Source organism: Grus americana, chromosome 2 (assembly GCF_028858705.1).
Source record: "Grus americana isolate bGruAme1 chromosome 2, bGruAme1.mat, whole genome shotgun sequence".
NCBI lineage: Eukaryota > Metazoa > Chordata > Aves > Gruiformes > Gruidae > Grus > Grus americana.
The window spans coordinates 157,607,984-157,632,840 of record NC_072853.1 but is presented as its reverse complement, the minus strand read 5'-3'; the positions used below and the strand labels follow the sequence as shown (position 1 = coordinate 157,632,840).

The 24,857-nt window shown below is 40.6% G+C and overlaps 1 protein-coding gene across 6 annotated transcripts in view; it reads right to left on the bottom strand.

Moving 5' to 3' along the window:
• Positions 1-24,857, bottom strand: part of DIP2C (disco interacting protein 2 homolog C) — a 329,448-nt gene that overhangs the window by 82,332 nt on the left and 222,259 nt on the right. For all 6 annotated transcript variants that reach the window (XM_054815993.1, XM_054815996.1, XM_054815990.1 and 3 more), the window contains 6 exons: positions 17,146-17,237; positions 13,100-13,210; positions 2,676-2,799; positions 1,928-2,037; positions 480-582; positions 66-130 (listed from right to left, as the gene is read on the bottom strand). In XM_054815993.1, the coding sequence (XP_054671968.1) occupies positions 66-130; positions 480-582; positions 1,928-2,037; positions 2,676-2,799; positions 13,100-13,210; positions 17,146-17,237 (605 nt within the window). The remainder of the gene's footprint in view (positions 1-65; positions 131-479; positions 583-1,927; positions 2,038-2,675; positions 2,800-13,099; positions 13,211-17,145; positions 17,238-24,857) is intronic.

Here is a 24,857-nt window from a genome sequence, read left to right as displayed (position 1 = left end):
ATAGTAATAAGCATATTAGGTTAGTTTATTTTCAAATACTCACACAAAATAAAAAAAACACTTACTGTAAGAATCCCATGCCATAAACCAACATCCTTCTTGAAATCTAATACATTCACAATTGTTTCAGCTGTCCAACAAAAACAAAACAGAGTTTATTTTTTAGAATATGGCATTGACCCAAGGCAAACCCACTCAAAGGAAGGAAGCTTCAGTATAACATGACTGATGACCTCAAAGCTTAACTTTCATAGTAAGTCTTCACTGCAGGATTTGTATTGGCTAGGACATTATTTGTACCTCTCAAAAGGATACTTTAAACATGTGCATAGTTTCTAAAACCGATGAAAAAAATGGGGTTTTAAAGCTAGAAGCCTTTGACACAGATCTATGTAAAACATAAAACAGGAGCCTGGTGAGAAACAAATTACAACTCACACTTGATATTAAGGATGAAGCAAGGGAAGTGTACTCCATACCTTCTGTGTATCCACATGCCTGGGTCAGAGCTTGGCAGTGTGTCAGCAGTGCAATCCTTGTCACAGTCACCCCAAGCACGCTTCCATCTTTACATGTTTTGTACTAAAAAGAAATAAGCAGGGAAAGTCAATGTGCAATAGTTGCCCTATTTCCATTATTTAATAGCTATGTTTAAAGTTTTTCCTATGTAGGTGAATGATGGACACATCTAATGACTCTATTTTAAGAAGGCAGCAGTATTGAGGAGTTTGGCAGGTATTTTTTTGTTAAAATACACTTTTTTCAGATAGACTTTCTCTTTTTGACTGAAGCTTCCCAGGCTTGATATCAGAAATCCATCTGCTGTTTGAATACAAGCATTATGGAAAAATAATTCTAACAATTCTGATCATGTTAATGACTAAAGGACTGCCTAGATTTAGCAGAGAATAACCTAGTTCAGTCTGCTCAGTGTTCACATGTTAGATTTTATAGGCCAAAGAATAAACCTGAGCTTCTGCCTTCTGTGTCTTATAAGACATGGGATAAGAGCTGACCATAGAATCCTTGCTGGGTGCTGTTATAACAATCTGTATGTATACAGTCTGAAAGACACAAGCTTTTGATCAGAAGAATATGAAGGAGTCATGAGAAAGCAGCATAAAAAAGGGTGGGAGATCACTGCTGATGATTGCAGTAATTTTTGCAACTTTATGCAAGAGTCTGAAAACTATCAGTGGCAATTAAAATAAATTAAACATTTATCTTTCTCCATGATGAAGATAATCAGCAAGATTGAAAACGGAGGCATCTCCGCTTCTCTAGCCTAGTGTTCTGACTGCATGAAGATAGGAAATACCTTCTCTCCAGTCACTTGAACTTACTCACTTTGAATAATCATTTAAACTCAATACTAACATCACTGAATTCGAGGCATATGAGTCTATGCAGAAGTGGGGAAAAAAGAATGGAAAAAAAAAAAGAGAAAAATTAAACTTAACAGCATTGCCAATTTTCCCTTCCTGATGCTGTTTTTTTGGGGGAGCGTGACTCACAAAGCAGTAAGTGATAGGCAAGCATTTGAGCAAGAATTTCCTTCTCTTTCAAAGGATCTGAAGGTTGTGATGCTTCACTGTGAAACTTGCCATCTATCCATCTCAAGACTAGTGGGCAAGCCCACACTATGAATGAGACTGAGATTGGTCAAGGCAAGTTTAATATAAGATTGTGGCAGCCACATAGATGACATAAAAACATTAACGTTAGAAACCCCCAAAATGCAATTTAACATTTCATTAACTTTTCTGAAATCAATACCCAGTATAATTTATTAGAAAATATTACTTATTAACAGGCTAAAACAGGATGTTCTTTGCTTCTGTGACTAGTGAGTGAATAACGATGTTTACCTAATCCACAAGTGCCACATGCAACGATTTGAAGAGAAGATGCATCTTCATTAACTCACCTCAATATAAGCTGTGTCATTGTTTGCATCCTTGATGTGTGGGAACCAGTCACGAGGTGGCTTGGAGAGGTGTTTAGACTCCGTGACAAACCACAGCAGCTTTGGCCAGCCTGAGGTACAAAGAAAAGTCAGCTTTTGTCGAGTTTCTGCCAGATAAGACAAGACAAAACTCTTTTCTGCCAGAGTTCTGTTTTTTTTTCCCCCCAAATGCCTGTGTCACCATTACCTAAACATTTCTTCTTTTAAACCTCAGCATAGCATGAGAAAGAAGATTTCCCAGAATTTCTTTCTTAACACGGCTATCATGGCCTTCTCAGACAATCCCTGAAGAAAAGGTTGGGCAGTTTAAGCTGTTACTGACCCAAAGAGTTTATTACCACTCTCCTGTCAGAGGTGACTGTCCCTACACTTAGCTAAAGGACTGAATCGTACGAATGCTTCTCATCTCTACAGCCCTTAGTCTGTTGGTTTAATTTCGTTTGTGGCCACAGACGATCTCATCAGCCCGGAGCCTGCGGAGAACCAGAGCAGGAGCACTCGCGTTGCTCGGCAGCCATGAGGCAGGAGCAGTGATCTCTACCAGGCAGTGACACACAGCCCGGGCAATCGCGTCCCAGCAGCCACGGCTGCTCCTGTGGCAAGTGTTTCATCATGGGCCTGATCCTCACCCACTACAACTAAACAAGTGCCATGACTGTTATTGTGGTAAATGGCCCATGATATCCATGATAACCAAGGGTTGGCTTACCTTTAAACTGTGGTATCTCCCCTGTGGGGCTCTTAGGCAGTCCTTTATGGCATGCGTCGCTAGTCAAGGCCACAGTAACTCCACAGCTTCCAAGCAAAAAGCCTATTTGTTGACTTCCTGCATCCTAAGAGATGACAAAATAAAAGCAAGACACAGAATTGATTAGAAGTGATTACAGGCTGAAAATGTTATTGTCCTTTGGCACATTATCTTGAGAGGAAAACAGTCTCTTTCCTTTAAGCAACTTAGCTGATTAGCAAAACTCATTTGTTTATCGACAAAGGAATTCCACAACCTAGATGTCCTCGTCTGTAACAACAGAAACCATAAAGAGAACTGAAGCCATCAGACGGTGGCTCATCTCTTCAGAAATGACCAGGACCGGCTGGGAGGAGCGGCTGATATGCCAGAGGGTTGTGCCATCCAGAGGAACCCCTGGAGAAATGGGCTGACGGGAATCTCACAAAACTCATCAAACGCAAATTCAAAGTCCTGCACCTGGGGAGGAACAACCTCCTGCACTGGCACGGGCTGGGGGCTGACTACCTGGAAAGCAGCTCTGTAGTAAAGGGCATGGGGATCCTGGCAGACACCAAGTTGAATGCGAGTCAGCAATGTGCCCTTGCACAAAGACAACAAATGGTATCCTGGGCTGTGGTAGACAAAGTATTGCGAGCAGGTTGAGGGAGGTGATCCTTCTCCTCTACTCAGGCTCATCTCAAGTGCTGGGTCCAGTTCTGGGCTTCCAAGAACAAGACATGGAGTTACTGGAGAGAGTCCAGTGAAGGGCCACTATGATAACTGAGGGACTGGAGCATCTCTCCTATGAGGAAAGACTGAGAGAGCTGGAACTGCTCAGCCTTGAGAAGAGAAGGCTTAGGGGGATCTCGTCAATGTGTACAAACATCTGAAGGGAGAGTATAAAGAAAATTCAGGCAGGCTCTTTGCAGTGGTGCCCAGTGACAGGACCAGAGGCAGTGGGCACAAACCACATCAGAGGAGGTGCCCTCTGGACATTCAGGAAACACTTTTTTACTGTGAGGGTGACTGGCACAGGTTGCCTGGAGAAATTGTGGAGTCTTCATCCTTGGAGATACTCAAAAGCCACCTGGACATAGTCCAGGGCTCCAGGTGGCCCTGCTTGAGCAGGGGAGCTGGAAAAGATGACCTTCAGAGGTCTCTGCCAACCTCAACCATTTTGTGATCCTGTGAGAATTCTAAGAAATAATGTGGTTTACAGATGCTTCCACCAGGAGAAAGCTTTCAACCCTTATGATGTTATGATGGGTATACAGTGGTGACAGTATCACTATTTATGCTGATCTAACCTGATTTGTCAATAACCATTTCATTGAGTAGTTACACACACATTTCAGGAGCACTACAGATAGTCAAGTGCCCATTAGAGAAAGCACATTACATTTTACTTTCATCAAGGGGATATAGGCACTGAGGCTAAAAAGTCATGTAATGATTTTAGTCAAGGCCATAGCTGTTCCTTAAGAGATGCTGTGCTTCTACAGCATTATGTCTGCTTTATGTATAGTGTCTTGTCATGATTCTTTCATGAGCTTTACATCTACCCACTAGGTTCTTCTACAGAGCAAAACCCTAGATGTAAATGCACATAGAAGTATTAACCCTTTCTTCACAGAATGATTCTACAGAAAATAGCCTACAGAGTCTTAAAAGATCAAATTAAAATATCTTTCAAACCAACCATACAGCATACTTAACCATGGAAGCAACCTGAAATACAGAACAGTTGCCTTAATCTGTTGATTTATTCAAAGCAAAACTGTCTAATGGAAATAAAGCCCCAAAGCTGATCTGACTAATTTTTAATGCAATTTTTATGTAGTCAAATAAAGCCATCTAAAATAGGGAAGCAATGAGATCAGAGGAAAAATCAAAGTTTACTTGTTTTCCATACCACCTCAAAATATGCCTATGGCACCACTTATGAGAACTTTGATAGCTCAGAAAACAATATGGGACAATAAACTGATCTGTCAAAACTATGCTGTGTAACTCCTTCCATTCAGAAATACTGCATTTGCTTTTGCTTACCTTAACTAGAATGCATATAAAACCAGGAAAAATTGACAAGGTACTTTTTCAGGAAGGCTTTTTAAAATTAAGCTTGTGCATCATCTTTTCCAATAAAAAAACAGACAAGGAGAGTACCCTTTGAACAACAGAGAGTAATACTGGTGCATCCATGAACAACATTTTGGGGAGCATGTTGTTGACCCCACCGTACCTGCACCAGGGGGGCTTATAGGATAAAAAAGGCTTTGTAAAGCATTACTGTCCTCACTGACTCTTGTGTTAGCTGATCCATATCTATGTTGTCAAATCCCTGGGGACAAGTGCTTAGCCAGATCGGATGTTGGTTCCACATCAGGATGAGACCTGGTGTCTCCACTCTTAGAGTATGCTCAACAGAAGGAAATGTGGGTGCCTGAACAGTGAGGGAGAAATGGCTCTCCTTGGAGGTTCCTCAGAAGGAATGGCAGGAAGATGAGGGCTGGAGTGCTCCATGGAGAACATCACTCCTTGGGCAAGACACAGCCTCTGAGATTTGCTACTCTATCATGTCTAAAGGGAGGTCATCGGTTTTTTAAAACACGAGATCCACACTACCATTACCACAAATTTCCCACTAAATTCAATCTAAAAAATGGTTGTCAATGTATGTATATGTATGAATTTCTAACTACCAATTAAAAAAAATTATTGCATATAAATTTCATAATCAAATGCAGCAACTGAATCACTCTCAATTTGAAATTAAAAATAAAAAATTAGTGTAACTGTATGCCCTATAAAACGCCACTAGCAAACTGTTTCACCACTGTACCAAGAAAATGCCAATTCTCAAGCAATCACATTCCATTTAATGCAAGACTTTATAAGCAGAAAATAACCTAATAAATTCCATTAAGAAATCAAACAGACATAAACCAGTAGAAAGTATGGACCTTAGAGCATCAGCATATCATGGCCCTTGTGGGTGCATCAGGTAAGAAATGATCTATCAAGTTCTTCTCATGACAAAACAAAACAACAGGGAAAGGAAACTTGTATCAACAGTTTGAGGGTTTTTTTAAGATAACACAAAAAAGAATGACTGTGCTTCCACTTAGTGCCATATCAACCCATTTTGAGCACATCCACATAAATATTATACATCCATTTGTAGTAGTTCACACACAAGCAGAGAGAATCTGTACAGACTACTTAATACAACCTACTCACGTCACAGTTTCTAGTAACAAACTGTTTTACATCAGGACAGCCTCATCTTGAATCGCATTAAAATCTTCACCCTATTATTTTCTGTACAATTAATTCTTTAATTTGAAAGGACAACATGGCTAAATAACCATGTGATGCAACACTATCACAGGAGACTGGAAGAACTTCACCATGCGTGGACAATATCCAGTGTGTTACAGACTTTCAAATCCTACGCCATGGCCTTGGTGTCCACATTAAACCCTGCCTTGCAAGAAAAAAGCAAATCAAGATGCTGAAGTAGAGGCACTGTGATAGACACTGTTCTCAATGGCCACAGGAGCTCCAGGTGAGGAGAACCTGACACAATGAAGCTTTCTGGCAGTCTGCTAGTCTGTGTCCATCATTATCACATTCAGTCTCAGTCTCACACTTCCTAACTAGTTATCCTGCCTGCTTCTGGTGGCTTCATCCTGTCTTAGAAGCAAAAAGTACTGCAGAGAACAGAGACATGAAGAAGAGGTTGACAACCCTCGCCCCATGCAGGTGCTTCTGTGATATGTGCTGCCCCACAGAAGCAATTGTTTCTACCTACTCAAGTGGTGTTGAGCCTCTGGACTGACAGCCAGCAGGTGGAAGATTTGAAACCATCTCAAGCTGGGAGACTTATACATCACACAGACACACCGCAACCTTACCTACACACTCACGCACGTAGATATGATAGTCTTCATTGTTCCTCATAGCTCAGCATGACAGGTCCAGAGCAGTGAGGACCTTGGGTAAAACTTGAGCTTGCAAAATGAAGTTTGAGTTGAAAATGCAGTCAACTGCATGAAGCAGTCAAAGCTTCCATGTGGGCCAGGAAGAAGACTACTGATTTTAAAAGCATTGATTATTTCAAACTTCAGAGACAAGCTATCAGCATTCCTTTTGAGTAATGTAAAATGAATGTCTGCAATGCTGAAAACTGCTTTGTAAGTAGAAAAAAAAGAAACCAAATCATCTGCTGCCAGAAAAAAACCCCCTACTCCTCCTCCCATAAATAAAACCACTCTCCTGCCCGTAAAGGGAATATATTTTCAGGACGCACTGTTTTGTCAGCAGTGTTATTTGCCATTTTTGTAATTTATGCTAATCTGCTACTTTGGCAACCCCCTACTTGCCACAAACACTTTATTTTGCTGAATTTTGTGGGGGTAGAAAAAAACCCACTGAGCCAGTGGAGACCAGGTGAAACAACTCAACCAAAGCAGGCCCAGCCACACAGACAGAGAGACTTGCCAGCGATGCTCATTGTCAAATCCTCCACAACTCACAGTTTGAAATGACACGTAAGGCAGGTGGAAGGCAAAAGATAGAGCCAAGGTATTATAGCATGAGGTGTGAGACCAATTGCTGAGTTTGGAACTATCATTTTACGTTTCTTGAAGGCGCAGCACTTGCTGAGGTATGAAAAATGAGGTCTGCATAGCTTTAGACTATGTCTGCACACACCTAGAGAGATCAATCTCTCAGATGAAGCGAGCCGGAAATCCTCTCTGCTGTAGGTAGCCATTCAAGGTTCTCTAAAGACTTTTATTAAAGGTTCCCTAAAGGTTTTCACCAGTACCTGGAGGCAAATTGTCTTCTTCCTGCTGCAGAGAGTGATAATTCATTGTCAGGACAAAAAAATCCCACATGTGGTTGCATTTCAGCATGCTGTTAATGTCATTTCTGTAAGGCTTTGTGAGAGTATCTGTGTGAAGGAAAACAATTATGATCCTTTCTCCCTGAGTGAGAGTGCATGTCCTTATCTAATAAGGAAGGAAGGAAGAGACAGCCTGTGCAAAGGTTGGCCTGATAAAGGTTACTCCTGTCCACTTGCAAATCCCAGCCTGCTTTCAAAATGAGAATTATGTGGCGAAGCACTGCAGACTGAACTAATCTTGTTTTCTCTTATGATGCTTATTTGTGCTCCATTTGCCCTTACCCTAACAAAAATTTGCTGGTAAAGAACAAATAGGGCAACCATCAGACGTAAAGGCCAAGCATCACCACTTTTGAACCAAAAGCAAAAGAGAATCAAGGAAATTCTCAATTTTTAAAACACAAATATCAAAGACTTTAATAAAATTAAACACAAAGCTGATGCAATTTTCATAACCCACTTTAAGATGAGGGAATCAGCTGTCTCATCAGACAGAGCTATAATTTGCACATGAAATCTGCAACTATGAGCAATCTTAATGTCCATAAGTCTTAATGAAAGCAAGACAACGGTTATTTTTGGCAGGAGACATCACATGAAATGTGATACGCTCTCTAGGAAACTACCATTTCCTAAACTTGAAAGCATAAAAAGAAAATGTAGACTTTAAAGGATCTGAGATTCGCTGCAGCCAACTGAGCCAAGACCTCTGCTCAGTGCCCAGCTGCCGAAGTGTCTGAAGAGGGAAGGATGGGCACAGGGCTTACAGGGGTCCAGGAACGTGCACCAGGTGCTCACCTGGGGCTGAGGGCAGTCCTGTTCTTTGGAGGGACTGGAAAACTTTATACCGAAAATAAAATAGATATATAACATTTTGTGCATATTTTAAATCCAGTGGAGAAAGAGATGCCTTGTCAGAAGATGTTCAGATGTAGAACTCCAGTGTTGCTGGCACACTATAGCCCAACGATGACTAAAGCTGAGAGGAAACAAAGCTCATTTTATCTCAGGCCCTGACACACTAGGAAAGGTGTCAAGGTGTATTTCCTTTGGAATACTATTCTGCCTTCAAATGGAAGACAAGACTGGGACAATTTCATTGTCTTTAAAGACATAAAACTCTCTGGCTACTGTTAAAAGTTTTAAAAACCTCACTTCTCAGGATTTAATAAAAAGAGCTCCTGAAAAACAGTTTTTACCTTGTATGAAGCATCCTTTAAAAACCCCAAGTGCCCTAGAGTGGGTATCTCCAGATTTCCTACAACAATACACAGGCACATTCTTCCAATCACACTGTCAGAGCCAGCATCTGGAAGGGCACAGAAATGCCTGCTGGAAGCACACGCAGCATTAAATCTAAGAGGCTAGGAAACAGTGTTTTGACTGAGAAATAGATTTTTACGTGCTTTCATGTCATACCCTGCTACAAATACTCACCACCTATGATAAGGAGGCCATAAAAAACTATGTGGGATCGCTTTGTTATATGTTCACAGCATGTGAGTGAGCATAACTATGAATGTGCTTGGAGGACAAAAATGTTATTTTAAGATTAAAACTGATTAGCTCCCCTGACTGTATCAGAGCAGAATAATAATAATTTTCATGGTGCCCATCAAATGGAAAAAAACATTAACCTAAAAAATCTAAAGAAAAAGAAATCAAAACTGCATTTTTAGATCTTTTCATAAGGGAAATAATAAATCGCTATTTGAACTAGAACTTGACACACTGAAAATCCCGTATCGTCTACTTTGATGGCATGTTCTATGATACATAGTTTGCAATTCACATCATATCACACATACAATTTGTAATACTCCAGATTAACAAAAGCGGCAGCTCTGAAAGAAGATATGTATAGAACATACTATTTGCTAATGTTTGGGAAACATAAAGATATTTGGAGAGAGGAACATTATTCTGAAAGAACATAGCTCATAATCCAAGGGATGAGGATTAGTTATAAAAAAAATTTGGGAGTGTTCATGATATAGGCATTTCAGTGGTATTAATGCAGGGAAAGTGGAAGAAATAAAACATGCTATTTGTTCTGTTGCTACAATGACCATGGTCTTCTAGAACGAAGAGTTAGTTTTGTTGTCATTAAAAAAGCCTGCGATTTCAGTTTTTCATTTTAGATCTGGTTTCCCAAGTCTAAAGAGCCAAAATTATGCTGACGTGAATGTCAGTTCCAGATCTTTGCTAAACACCCAGAAGTGTTCTGGGAATAAATCTAAACTGGAGAACACTGTGTGGTTGCTGGGAATTCAGTCGATCCATCCCAGACGCCGTGTCAGACAGGTCTCCTGAAGACCCTGGGATAAGGACAACTAATTCTTGGTATTCTGTCAACACAAAGATGGGACACAGAATGAAAGAGCAAGAAGAGATGGACCCTTACCTAACAATGAACCTGAAAAAAACCTTGCCAAAATCTAAACCACCCCAAATGGTCATGATATAAAGAAAAGGGAATGCCCACAAAGCCTACAGGCTGGTAAAACAAAAGCCTTTACTTTCCTATGTGTATAGATGTCTGCAGAGTAATACGTAAGCCAAAAGGCTATCTGGCTGCAAACAGTTTGTTCAATTTTAAACTGCCAGGCACAAACAATTTAAACAGAGCTGTGAAAAACTCTTCTTTATGAAAATACAGAACAGTATTAAAGCTGCTAACACAAATTTTTAATATTAAAAATGTGCTCATAATATAACTCCCTGAAATAGCTCATCCTGTATCAGCTTGTTATTCTGTAAGTCTGTATTAGCCTATAATATAATTGTCAGCCTATCTGTTAGTTCACATCTTTGTCTTCCAAAAAGCAAACCAAAAAATGTCCACAGCCAGAACGTAGTGAAGCATGTAGAAAAGAGAACAAATAATGAGAAACCATAAAAGAACAGCCTAGGCCATTGTGTGATGACACGAATGACATCTTCCCACGGATGCCAGAAGCAATCCGCTGCCATTTGACCAAGCAGAGGTATTCCTTCTGGGACTACTCAGAACATGATTTTCATCTCATTGTTTCCACTCCAGTTCCCATTCCATATAAACAAATGCGAAAATATTTGCAATAGTATATGCTGTGAGATTGCACAGTTTTATTTATAGATCATAGATCATGTTGCTTTTGTAACTGTACCACTGATATCTCTGTTACTGTTTTATTAATTTGATATTTAAACATTATGGAATGATCTTGGCAATAGTTAAACACCCTAAGCCTATAGGTATTCCTTTTTATAAATATATATATATATGCATGTGTAAATGTGTATTTATATATCCATATATATACATACATGCATACTCTTAAAAAAAAACAACAGAGGTTCAGCCAAATTAGGGTAAGTTATTAATTTCAAATAGAACATTTACTTGGATAGCTGAATTTTATAGTTTACTGGATGCATGTGGTATCAGATGTTCCAAAATAAATCAAATTTACACCTACCAAATATATTTTAAAATGTCATATTAGATTTTTTATCCCTCAAAGACACACTGCTTCTTTTTTTTGTAGAACGAAAGCAGACTTATCCACGTGAGCACTCTGTATGATCTTAAAATGTACATAGTCTGCCTGCCTTTTTTTGTTGATGCATTTAAAATTTCTGGTTTATATTGAAATCATGCACCATGTTATGAAACTGCCTTAAGCCATCTTAAGGTACTGAATTCACATGTGAAAGCACAGTGAGAGCCTGACACAAATGCACTGTATTTCTACCAAAATCATTATCCTCATTCTACTGTCATGTCCACCTCTCAGTGCTCTCAAATACAACATTTTACAAATAAAATACCACAACCTTATTCCCAAAAGCAGTTGAGGTCCCATCCTCTCTCCTTGCATGGCCTTTCTAGCTCACCTGCACCTTTCCGCCCATCTCACCCAGTTCAGCTGGGGCACGTCCTGTCTCCTCCTTCCCTAGGTTCCCAGTGTCCTTCCTTCTGCTCAGCTACTCTCACGTTTGCGCAGCTGGATCATGGCCTTTTGTTGTCTGACCCACTCACTTTCCCCCATCTCTCTCTCCCCCTTCACCAGTTCAGCCAACCGTCCCTTCCTCCAGCTGCCATCCTTTCTCTCCCTGTCAGCTTCTGGTTTCACCATGGCAAGTGCCCACCACAGGTGTTGACCAGGACATCTGTGAACATCATGAAGAAATGATGAGATCAATTCAACTTCTTAGAGATGAGGAAAGTTCAAACATGTTCAGTTAGGAAGGAATCTCCAGGTATTTTTAGCTGTTAAATTGCTATGTGAGATGTGCAAACTGCAAAGCCTTTATGAGGGCTTAGAAATTTGCTTTCATGGCTTTTCATTTGAAAGGTAGTGTACCTGTACATGAAACAAAGATCTGAGCTTCTGCACCAAGGTGCTGTGACACCAGCGCATATCAAAGAAAAGCCCTTGAAAACTGAAAAATTGAAAATGTGAGCAAAGCAATACATTTCCTCAGCCCTTTCCTTGTAAACACCTCATGGCTTCAGTCACCATTTTCGAAAGGAATTCAATTTAAAAAAAGCAAGCTTGTAAGGATTAAAGAACACACTTTGTGTGGACAATTCCAGACCAAATAATTAAAGTAAGGTGTTATTAGTGCTAGCTAATAAAAAAGGGATTATATAAAGGGATATTTGGGAGAACCTTACAACAGGCATTGCAGACAACCATGGCAAAATTAAGGGGATATGACAAAAAGAACTTGTAATGAATAAATACATTTTGCTGTATTTACAGCCTTCAAGGCATACAATCTCAGAAAAAAATGCAAGTTCAGCAGCATCAGTGTAAGCCTCCCAGCTGTGGCTCACCTACACCAAGCCCCCTCCCCGCATTGCCTCCAGGCATTCCTTCTGGCTGGAACTGCTGTGTCTGACTACTAACACTTCCCTCGGGTACATGGTTGAACCCCTGAACCAACACGGGACGTGAAAGGCTTTCCATTAGCAATGGTCAGTTTTCTCTATGAATGTATGTTCTGCAGCAAGAATTTCCAAACTTAATTTGCTCAAGTGCCACCCTTGGCAGAGATGACCACGGTGACAGAAGCTTCAGGATACGTATGCACATACAGACACAGGAGAAGGCACTTCCATAACTGCTTTGAAGCACTAGTGGCATTATACCATAGCTTGGGTTGCAGGGACAGGTGGAAAATCAGCAGTTGTTGCCAATGATTCTTTGACAGTGGCCAACAGCAGAATGCTTTGAGAGGCTACAAAGATAATCCATCTAGGACTGGCAGCACTGTTCTCTTGGAAAATTTTCTTCTCCTTTTTCAGATGGACCTGTGTTTGCTGAAATTGCAAGCAATCTTGAGATTTTCCATCACAGAAAAGAAGGAACTGTGTATAACTTGCCACACAGCACTATCTTTATCCTCAGATTCCACAAAAATGTACTCAAAAGCTACGCTCAGTTGTGATTTGTTCTGACAGAAGTTTTACAATGCAGTATAGAGAAGAAATTCAGTTCCCTACCTTTCTTGTAAGTGGCACTTCAATGGGGACGGGGACAACTTCTGCAAGCAGGCAGCCATAAAATGCTACCATGAAAGCAGCAGGATCATTGTTCGGAAATACAAGTGTTACCTGAAACAAAGAGATGTATGTTAAAAATGTTTTATCCCAGGTTGCAGATAACAGTGATTGGAGTTTCCATGCGTCCTTTTGGAGAGAGATGATTACCAAAACATTTCTATGATAGCTATTCAAATACCTAATGGAAGATAAATGAGGAATCAGAAGGAATTTATTTTGATAGATATTTTTGTGAACATTTTCACTTACTGTGTAGTTAAGTATTTTCATACTGCATTGTTTCCTACATTGACAATACCTTTCATCTGGTTCTCAATTTACTGATTGCTTTAGAGATGTTAAATAACCACGTAAATGGAATTAAAAGAAATTTACATTGTAATTTAATAATTTGCTTGAAGTTACCAAAAACAAAGTGGATCTGTAACCGATTCAGATTACCCAAACTTACTCTGCCATTGCGTCAATCATTAACACATTATGCTTTGTCTCCCTATGTTTTGCCTCATACAAAAATTTCATTTTAGGTTTGGACTGTTGTCCAAGAGTAGAAGTTTCTGTGTACTTAGTGAACACAAATAGCTGATATCTAGAGAAACAAACGTCACATCCAGAGCTGGCCATACAGCACGCCAACCTAAGCCTGGATTTGTTAAACTTCACAGCCTTATGGATAGAGCTAGGGAACTATATAGATAAAAGAATGCCAAGAAAAGATAAAATACAGCAAATCACCTGTATGCTCACCAAGTGCCCTTCCTCCCCCAGTGTGCTGTGCACAGCTTCCTTCCGCAGGCACTGCAGACAATGTCTTAGATCTTCCAGGGGCAAAGGAGAAGGAGAGGCGAGAGAGCACGGTCTCGCTGAGGACCCAGCAACTTAGAGTCCACAACTCTCCGTGCAAGTGCAGGGAAGACCACTGCTCTCACTTACTGGTGAGCGACTTCAGTGGCTAGATCCTGTCTACAGTTTTGTTTTGGTTCAGTCAGATGCACCTCCTCAGCTCATGGCTAAAACCGCTGTAATATGCAGCTCATAACTATCTTGCACGGTCACCTGAAGTGGCGTGCAAAAGGCATGGTGAATGACTTCAAACTTAATTCCTTTGGGCTTGCACAAAGGATCAGAGTGTATTTTTACAGCATCTTAAAATTTGCTGAAACTACTTAATAACTCTTGATTTTTGACTGCTTTGACATCCATAGGAGTTCTGTGTTTCAATCTCTTGCAGTAGAATCACCATGTTATCATATACACTCCAAGGTTCAGTTACCGGAGATTAAAAGTGTTTCTGGTGATTTCATACAGCTTCAAAATAAGTCGCCTCCCACAGATTAATTTGATTTCTTCAAACTAGAAGAAATCTAACCAACTTTGTCCAAGCAGGTCCAAAATATCTCTGTTTTTAAGCTGAATCCTGCAACTTCACAACTGTTTAGAGAAACTTCTGAGAAAATACATTGCTACTTTATCTGTACGCTTGCATGTGAAACAATCCAACTGCTGGAGGTGGCTGTGCAGAGCTTACTGTATGTATTCTCCATACCATAAACAGCCTCAGGGGAAGTGGAAAGGAAGGGATTTTGCTAGGTGCACTGAGGGGATGGTAGAGTTTGCTGAGCCCTGCAAACATCTGAAAGATGTTGAAAGATCCCAAAAGATATTTTGAGGACTGTTGGGTTTTGTGTTGGTCTTTGTTAACGTACACGCAGAGATAGTTTGGCTGGGAATCTTTGCAAAGGAGCTGACAGAGGTGAAAAAATCTCACTGAAGTCCAGCGGGAATGAGGCATTAACTTCCCCTCCAAAAAAACATTAATCACTAACAGACCTGTACCAAATAAATAAATAATGTGTGTAAAAGCAAAAAGGGATAAGGCTGAAGGCAAACAAAACACAGAGTGTATATTACCAGATGAGAATCTGGTTATCTAGTAGATATTTCAGAGGGCAAGCTTAATTTTCAGGCAGCTGTCTGGGGTGACACAAGGTTAAATTTCTGAAGTTACTATAGAAGGCAAATGTAGTTCATCGTGTACTATAATAATACCAGAAACAAGGAATCAAATGCAGGCACATTCACTTATTTTTTGGCTCAGACAAAGAACCTAAGGAGTGATGTAATGGTAGTCATGAAAAATAGAGATTGTATTGATAGAAGATGCTTTTAAAGGGAAAAAGGCCTTTCTGAATTTTATATAATATTAACATAAGGAAACAATTACACTATCATTTAGAAAAGACCAGAAATAAATGTCTGTATTTCATTTAGTATTTAAAAACTACCTTTAAATGTTGTCACACAAAATACATCATTACTTAGAATAAAAAGCCATCTTCAAAGGGGTCAGGAAGCTTTTATGCTATTACAACAGGGGTGTAACAGCCAGAATAACAGCCTAGAACATCAGAAGTACAGTAACACCTCATCTCCAACATGAAGTTGCTTCAAATGGTCATGTTTCTGTTACACAGGGATTCTAGGCAAGATGTTTTTATGACGCAAAGCATATGCTTCCAGCACTCAGCTATAAACATTTGTTTCACTGTAATCTAGGTGGACTTATTTTAGAAGAGCTGCAATTTGTTGTTTGTTATGTTTATGTGTCCTGCACTAGCTAAACTTCCAGCTTTCAGCCTGAATTATCCACAAATCCTTTCTTAATGTTAGGAGATGCCAGTGGCTGCTGCGGTAAATGAATACGAAGACGGGCAGTTAGCACACAATAGATAGGGAGAGATGCACACTGCCCATATCTGAACTTTAGTCCTTTTGGAGCTTTCTGGGTGGATTGCTTTGATGTGTACACTTGAACAACTTCTTTCTTCTGCTGTTGCTTAGAGACACACTTGCATACCAAGTAAAAGAGATTCTTCAGATCCTACTCCTGGCTGAATGCCATTGTAGGAAGCAATTTAGATTAAGGATCTAGAGATTCTTCAGTTAAATTCTTTATGGTTTGTTTCAAAAAGAAACATAGGAAGGACTGTCAGGTTTCATTTTTTAATTTTTTTTCTTCTTTTTTCTTTTGGGAAGCATTATTGCATACTCTCATTTTTGAACCCTAAGAAATGTGTAATGCAAACAGACGCGTTTCTCACGTGTGACACAAGAGAACCAAGTGACCCAACACTTTGAGAATTGCTATCAGACCCTGGGGGAGGAAGACTTAATCCCACCTTCACAACTCTAAGCACTAAGGCAGGACTAAAATTTGCATTTCTGACAAATTTGTTCTGGTATCTCCATTTAATGGCTTAAAGTCAGCCTGGAATGGGACCTGTGGAAATTTCTATGCATGCTCTGGCAGAGGAAAGGGGCAGCAGGCTTGGCCAGCCTTGACAGAGGAAGGGGTAGGTCTGCAAGTACATTGATAGCAAAACCACAGGATGTTCTTGTCTTCATTTAACAACTTCAGGTGTTATCTCTGTAACTCTTGCTCTCTGTGGACTTTATCCACTCACCTGGATTCAGCCTCTAGCAGTAGCTGCATCAGAGTCAGGAACCAGGAATGGAAATATTCTCCATGTTACCAGTCAGCGTAATTTATTTATTTAACTGACTGCCAAAATGTGCTTACTTTGCTTGTCTTTGTCCTCCACAATGCTTCTCTTGTTTCTACCATCTCAACAACTACAAAGTCATTAGTAAGTAAGTTTTTTACCCACATGACACTCCAGGCTCCATAAGCAAGCTTTTGCTAAACAGACTGCTGTTTTATGTCCAAAAATCACTTTCCATGGGAATGTTTATTGTTGATGTTGCCACAACTTCAAGTTACTATTCAGCAGGTACCAGCTCAGGTTATTTATTATGCAATTCAAAACATCTCTCTGAATGATCAGTCTTTTTCTGAGTAAAACGCAGATTTCACTCCCCCAACATTTTGCTTCCTTAATTTCCTCTGAGCATCCCAAATACCTCATTCTCTCTTTGTCAATGTGGGATCTGAATTATTAGTAAATAAAAATCATTGAAATACTCACCCTGTCTCCAGGTCGTACCATTGGTTCTTGTTTTGTGCCTAATTTATGTAGTATATTGTAAGCAACCTTCATACTTCTGGTCCAAAGTTTGCCTATTAACACAAAATTTGTGAAATTAATTTTAAAATTCTTCTTGTGTTTTACAAGACGATTAAAGAGAAAGAACACCTGAGCAGTGAAAAAAAAATAGTAAGCCAACTAAACATGACAGCACTACTGGGACTAGTGGAAATATTTAAAAAATTATCAGAAGCTTTTTTTGAGCTTTTTTTTTCAAGACAGCAGCATTTTTAAGAAGCAAAAAAAAAAGAATAGTTTTTTTCATGGCAGAAGTTTCTTACTTTGGAGAAAATGTGATCTTGACTCTAAAAGTTAACCATTAGAAGCGGCTGGAACATCATCAAGTCCAGCCATCATCGTGACACCCTTGGCTGTAGCAAGCCGGACAAGTTGCATGTCAGCCCAGACTGACCTCTGAGGGTGTTACTCAGGTTTCGTGATGGCACTTCTCTCACCCCAAGCCACTGACGGAAAAAGGAAAGGAGTCCCAAGAAGCAGAGACACGGAAAAATACCCCAAGAAACAGAAAACACTCCACAGCCAAAGGGGCACGCTGAAGCAGCAGGGACCCTCTGAGCCTTAGCACATCTGGCTGCATTTCACTGCTCATTCTGGGCCTTCTTCCATTTGACTTGGCTTTTCTTCTCACCTGCTCCCACATCCTCCCTTCCCTCAGTTGCATTTCACTTGCCCCAGGTACCCTTCCTTTTTACTGTCTCTCTTCTCCCTTGCTCATCTCTCCATCTCCACACTTAGCTAATCCTTATCAAGACCTTACCCCGATGTTCTTTAAAGAAAAAATTATCTCATCGAGACCTCATTGGCTATGTTAGATGCTTTTCATTAATCCTTCAAGTGATCAGCATCTTCCAACTACACAAGCTCTTTCAGATTGCCTTTGTTTAGAGACCTTGTTACTTCCATTTGAACAATACCGAGCACAACAGCCCTTGTTCTTGGCTGGCCCCTAGGTACTGTCTTTAAGCAGTATTCAGTTTGACAGTAACAAATCTTTAATTCATGCCCACCAATAACTTAAACGATAATAGGTTCTGACAACAGATTACCTATGGGGTTCAGCAGTTCAGGCTCCCAAACAGGCACTATTGCTATTTATAACTAAGCCCAGTAGTTGTTACAACAAATTCTTCCACATTCTGGTTATAGAATGCAATACTGTTGAATTCTTTTTAAGTGCAAATCTGATGTAAATATAACGTAGGATTAGAAGGCCAGATTTTCTTTTTTCCCCATTAAGGAAAATTGGAAGGGTCACTGCTGCTTGTTATTGAAAAAGTACTACATGCAATTTCTTCTTATGAAAATGGTAATATTGTATCATCAAACTGTATTTTGCAGAGTTTTTAATTTATTTAAAATTACTCCAGTATTTGCATGCTGAACTGCCTCGAAGCTCAGAAATAAACATGATTCAATTCTGTTCCACTGGAAACTCAGCATGGATACAGGAGTACGTCTGCAGGATTAACCCTCACAGCACTACGGCAGAACTACCTGCATTTGATGGAAAGAAAGTCTTTAAAAGCATCCCTGCTGCTACAGTCAACACTTGAACTTGACAAGTGAGTAGGACAAAAACAAAGATGCCTTAAGAAAGCAAATATTCTTTTTCTTAAAGTTTTCCAACATTAAAGTTTCAGTGGCAACAAACTTAAAGGAGCAATTAGTAATGATACAGAAAATTGCAGAATGGAAATCAAAAGCCTGGCAAAAGTTCTGAATTGCAAGAAAGAACCATCTTTACACAAAACACTTTCAAGCTTGAAATGAATATTGAATTTTTAATTTCTTTTCTGAGAGACATAAGGGGCTGCCGTGAAAAGTTCTGTCTGAGCTATAGAGATTAAATCTGTTACAAGTCTTAAATTTGCATTTGTGATATATTCACACTAATTTTTCATCTATCAAATGTGCCATCATCTTGCAATATTTTCTTCAAAATCTAAGGGCTATTCATATTAAAGTATTTAGATGCATTCTTTCAGAAGTACCCAGGTATGCAGTACAACCATCTCCACGTGAATGATCTGAGTAAATGCAGAAATTAAATTCTCTCAAAGACTACGAAAATGTAAAGGGATACTTCCTAGTAAAGTTTTAAATAATTCTTTAAATACATTTTGTCATGGTGCTCTTTTATTGCCAAAATTTTATTTCAGCTTCTGAAACACAGATATATAAGGCTGCCTCCCTAATTCCTCACCTTTCTGTTTAAATACACTTCAACCTGCACAAAAAATACCTGTAATATTTTCTAACGGTCAGAAAAGACTCTAATTTTCTGTCACCACAGCCCTTCCCTGCTCTATTTACTGGTGCAACACCAAACCATGTTAATTAGCCGAGCTAACTGCATGTGCCTATGGGTATGAAACTCTGGAAAACCGGAACAAAAAGCTAGTTTACATTCGGTTGGGAAGGAGCTGGAATACATGGTCTCTCCTGCAGCCCTTAAGAGCTCCGTAACTTCACTCCATGTCTGCCTGGCCCTGGCTGCTGCCTCCTCTCCAGCGCGGGCAGCAGCAGCCCGGCAGGGGCAGGCAGAGCCCGCAAGGCGCCCTCGCAAGCAGGCAGAGTGAAGTCCACGCAGATCTTCAACTGGATCGTGTTCCAACAGGAAGACCGTAATTTTTCTTCCAGGGTATATAGCTGAGTTCCAAAAAATAAATAAAAGGGCTACAAAAGGAGCAGTAATCCAGAAGTTGGAGCCAGGAATGTATGAATCATCGGGGCCAGATCTGTGGCTGCTGGATGGGGCACAAGCTTCTGACCAGAGGTGGACTGAACCGTGCGTTTATTTTGCCACCTTGGCTGTTTGCCCCCCCAACATCCCTGAGAAACACAAGGGACTCGACGACTGCAGGATAAAAGCCCTCAGTAACGAAGGATGTTATAAAGAAGGAAATCTTTGAAGTATTTCCTTCCTTCGTTCTGCCTGGGTTGCAATTCAGTGTAATTCTTCCTTTGCAAACTTGAGAGATTAGACGTCTCTGGGAAAAAGCCGATTGCTAAAACCTCTCCCACAAATCCCAATGCTGCGACCTTGCCGTGACCTCCATACGGTGCCACATCTGCGCAGGAGGAGGGAGGCCTTGGCGGGGAGGCCAGCTGTGCTGCCTCCAAGGCCTGCGCTCTGAGGCAGGGCTTACCGCCGCCGGGCCCGTCCTTGCGCGGGGTAAACCGTCTTCGTTGCACGGGCTACAGCGGAGATATGGCTGTTTGGGGCTGCTGAGGATAACGCCCCGTTGTCCTCAGCCAGAGTGCAATGAAGCACCGGTCCTCCTCAGATCAACATGCTGCCATTAATCTTCTGATAAGTTGGCTTGAAGACAGGAAGGCAGATGCAGGAAACTCAGGCAACAGTTTTATTTAGTAGTGAGCGGACCAGCCTGTGTTTCAGCTCAGTGCAGGAGCTCCTTTCTTCCAGCCATGCTGCTGCAGCAGAAAGCTGCCCTCAGCCCTGCCTGCAGCCCGGCAGAGCCTGTGCTGCTGGGTGCAGGAACCTCGAGCAGCACTGCTGCTTCCCCGCTGTTCCCCCAGGTAAAGACCAGACTCCGTGAGCCCTCCTCTTCTTCACCTTCACCCACGTCCCCGCTGCAGCGGGGTCCTGTCGAACAACACTCCTACCTGCCTCACCAGGGACAGGATTTGCCCCTGCCAGGCTCTGATCTGCTCACCAGCCATACATGAGCAGCTACTTTCTTGCATTTAAAAATGAAGAATTGGTAAGACATCTACAGGGATAAGTCATTAGCGAGAGATTTGAGTGTCTAGTGGTGTTTCAAGCACAAGGGTCCCCTCCAGAAGAGGCCCGGGCTCTGCAGACCCTGCACCTGTGTCTGCCAGTCACACACATGCATCATGGAGAACACGGGGCACTAGATGTGCCTGATGTACCTGAATTATCTCCTAGTTTTCAGGTCACAAAACTATTTCCCAAATGAAGCGGACTGGTAGGTGTCCACAGCAGAGTTTCCCAAGTTCATTTGGGAAAACAAAATCCCACAACATCCAGTTAACACACACCTTACCGCTAACTACAAATTATAACCTTGTTCCTACCTCCCATCAAGCTGCTAACTGTGGTGCTGCTTTCCAAGATCTTGACTAACTCCACGAGATGGTAAGAAATCAAGCTTTTCTCTGTATCTATCATTGCCTAACTTATAATTACTAAAGCATTTACCGAAATAAATCTTCTGCTTCCAAAGATGATCGTATCTTCCTTAGCCACTTCTGTTGCTGTCCCGGAGTGCTGCCGCCAGACTTGCATGCCCCAGCAGCGTGTTTATGCCAGGAGGCCAAGTCACCTCTAACGCTCCTCACACACTTGCAAAGTAAACTGAGTGCTCCCGCTGCCCAGCAAGTACCAGCAAGTACCGCTATGCCTCTGAAGCAGAACCACATCTGGCAGACATTGCATGCGCAGATATTCTCGGTAGGACGGGATGAAAAACAGCATCTCGCTTTCTGGCAGCTGTGACAAACACTGCTAACTCCTGTGTGGGGCAAGTCCCTTTTGCTGCTGGAATTTTAACTTAGTTAAATAGTAGCAAATCTACACCAGCAAGCACATATTTTACATTTCAATTGTGTTCAGTCTCGTTCTTTTTATAACAGTCTATTCAGAGGGCAGTATCTTTTACCAACTAAAATTTAGCAAGCCAGACTGTGTTAATAGCCAGTCCCATCTGGTTAAGCAACACATTAGGAGGATAAAGGAAACCATCAGGTCTTAAAAACCACACAAAAAGGGATCAGTTAACAAAATTAGATGCTTTCACATGACTCTGAAATAAATCCCCCTCCTCTACCTTCGCAAACCTGTAAAAGGACTATATGTTTGTGTTGAATGTAAAGAAGGTTATAAGAGAAAAGCTGTATCAGGGAGAAAACAGAGAGAAAACAAATCACAGTCGATTTCCTTATCATCTTCAGGACGCTCCTCAGCACCACACAGCACTAACTCAACAAAGCCAAACCAGTGGTTGCTTACCAATCTCCGTGCACAGCAATTGCGAGACTGCCAAAGTTTAACTGCAAATAATTTTGTCAAATATTCATTTTCTCAATATCACAGTATGACATTTCTTGTATTAAATAGAAACAAGAGTATTTATTAAATCTGGTGTAAATGGCAAACTTCCTAATACTATGCAGGTAAAGGGGCACTTTTTGTGCTTTGCAAAATAATAGTCGCAGTTCTGTTGCTCTGTTAACCCGTTCTTCATAAACTCTTTAGATCCATCCTGAGCAGCAAAAGAACTTCTTGTCTTTTGCAAGAAAAAAATCCAAAGAAGAACAAAAATGTTCTGTTGCAGAGAATAAAAGAGTCCAGACATACTCAGAATAGTTAACCTTGTTATTACAGTGCTTGATACTCCAGTCTTAATCACAGATTGTAATACAGACTTCTTAATGTAATTTTCTGTCTTTTTAGCAAAGAAATAAAGGTTTAAAGTATTAAACAATCATAACATTGATGTCTACCTAGGGACTTGAACCACGACTGTCCATACCTCTGCAAGCAGTGTGTTATTTCAGAGATAAGGACAGTCTGGTTATGTAGCTTCTTGGTTAGAAGAGTCTTGATTCTCTCTCTCTCTCCTCCTGATAACTGTGAAATTCCTGGCCTAGGAGATTCTTGCAGCAAGAGGATGCAGGTGGCTGGGTCGGACAGCAGCTGCAGCACTGCTTGGGGTTGGCTGTTTTGGGTCTGTTGTTAAGGTTCAGCCATCTCAGGGTATCTCCAGTACAATCTACATCACCTCTGCCTAGGCAGTGTGACTTTGGCCACAAAATGTTTACAGTTGCATTGAGTTTTTTTATGGGCAATTCATTTTAAAAAAAAAAAGAAGTAATTTTTCAGGCATTTTTTTCTCCACAGAATCCAAATGGATAAAGAAAAAATACTTCTCTATCCAGAGAGCCTTCTCTGCTCTTTTTTGCTAGCCTTGCTGTCTCCAATGGGCCTCTGACGTGTGAAACAATACATCAGAGCTAATGAAAATGGTTTTAAAAAATCTGATTACAGAAAGTGTTAGATAAAGGAAATGAGATTCTTTGAATCAGATGTAGTTAACTGGTACTCGTTTTGTTGTTTTTAATAATGGTTACAATAAGAAAGCTCAAAACTTGCTCATTCCTAAATTACTTTCAGCTTTTTACTTTTCCCCCAGCCTTTCTGATTCTTCTTAGAATAATCATTTTAAGTGAGAAAAGTAACTGTGATAGCGTAAGTACAATATAGGATTTAATTGTCCTTTATTAACATTTCTCCTCTAAGAAATCACTAAGCGCTTTATTATTAACACCGACAATACCAAAACCAGATGCCTGACTACTCTGATTAACTTTGTCTGAGCCAGAAATTGTTGTCCTTTTCCTCGAACCACACATTAGGTTTCTAGTCAGAGTTCAGACTTACATACAACTCAATAAAGACATCTTTCCTTCCCATATCTTAGACATTTCAATTTATGCATATTCAGCGGTTTGATTTATAAAGGGATTGTGAATAACTTAACTAAGACGTTCTTCACTTAACCAAGTTCCCAGAGGAACAAAGTATTTGAGAAATAAGTAATATTCATTCTATCTAGTGTTTCATTCACTAGAAAGAGTTTAAGAGTTTTGAGTACATTAAATAAAGATTACAACTGGGGCACTGAGAAGAACTTCAAGAACTAAGGCAAATCACTTCAAAAACTTGCTTAAAATAAAGATCAAGTCTACAAGAGATGCAGTTATTAATTTCTTCTATCTACAGTAATCCAAGACCCATGGAGAAAATCAGTCCTGACATGCTATGAAGACAAAAAGCTCAAAGAACATGCTGGAGAAGATACGGCAGATATAAGGCATTACAAATTAGATGAATTCCTGCAGAGAAATGGGAAGGCAGAGATGATTTTAAGCAACAGCTCAAAGAATAACTTCTTTAAACTAGTTCTGCTTATGGCACAACAGCACAAGACAATCTAGAGCACTCGCTGCTTAAATCCACACTAACCATATCATATCCACATCAGTCACTGTTAGAAAGGGAAATTCATTCCAGTAAATCACACAAGGTGGTCTTATCACACCAATCTACCGCTGTCTGCCACAGTACGCCATTGCTTGGCCATCAGTCTGACCGCTCTCAGGTGTCGCCGGACAGGATGGTAAGAGAGTTGTGAGGAAGGTGTTGGAGAACTTTGTGGGCTCTCAAAGAGCTCCTTTTCAGTAGGTGAGGCCACCAAGAGGAAGTATGAAAGCATCCTGGATAGATGCAACAGGCCAGCACTGCATTTTGCTGGGCCAGAGAGAACCTGCTGTAAGAATCAAGACTAAGGTGAAGGACAGGATGAGATATCACCGTATAGATGCAGCAAAAAGCCTGAAAAGATTTGCTCCCAAAATAACCTGCGAGGTTTGGACACAGAACGGCTGTACAAAACTAAAGAAACATATATATGATACTCAAGTTAGAGCCTGAGTGCCAGGCAGGATGGCAATGTTGTCTACAATGATCCACAAAGCAGGAGATAAATATGCTTGGTGTTAAGGGAATAAGTACTCCTACTCAGATGGGCTATGACCTTGCTGACAGCTACAAAGACATTCCTGGAATCCAGTTTGGAGAGATG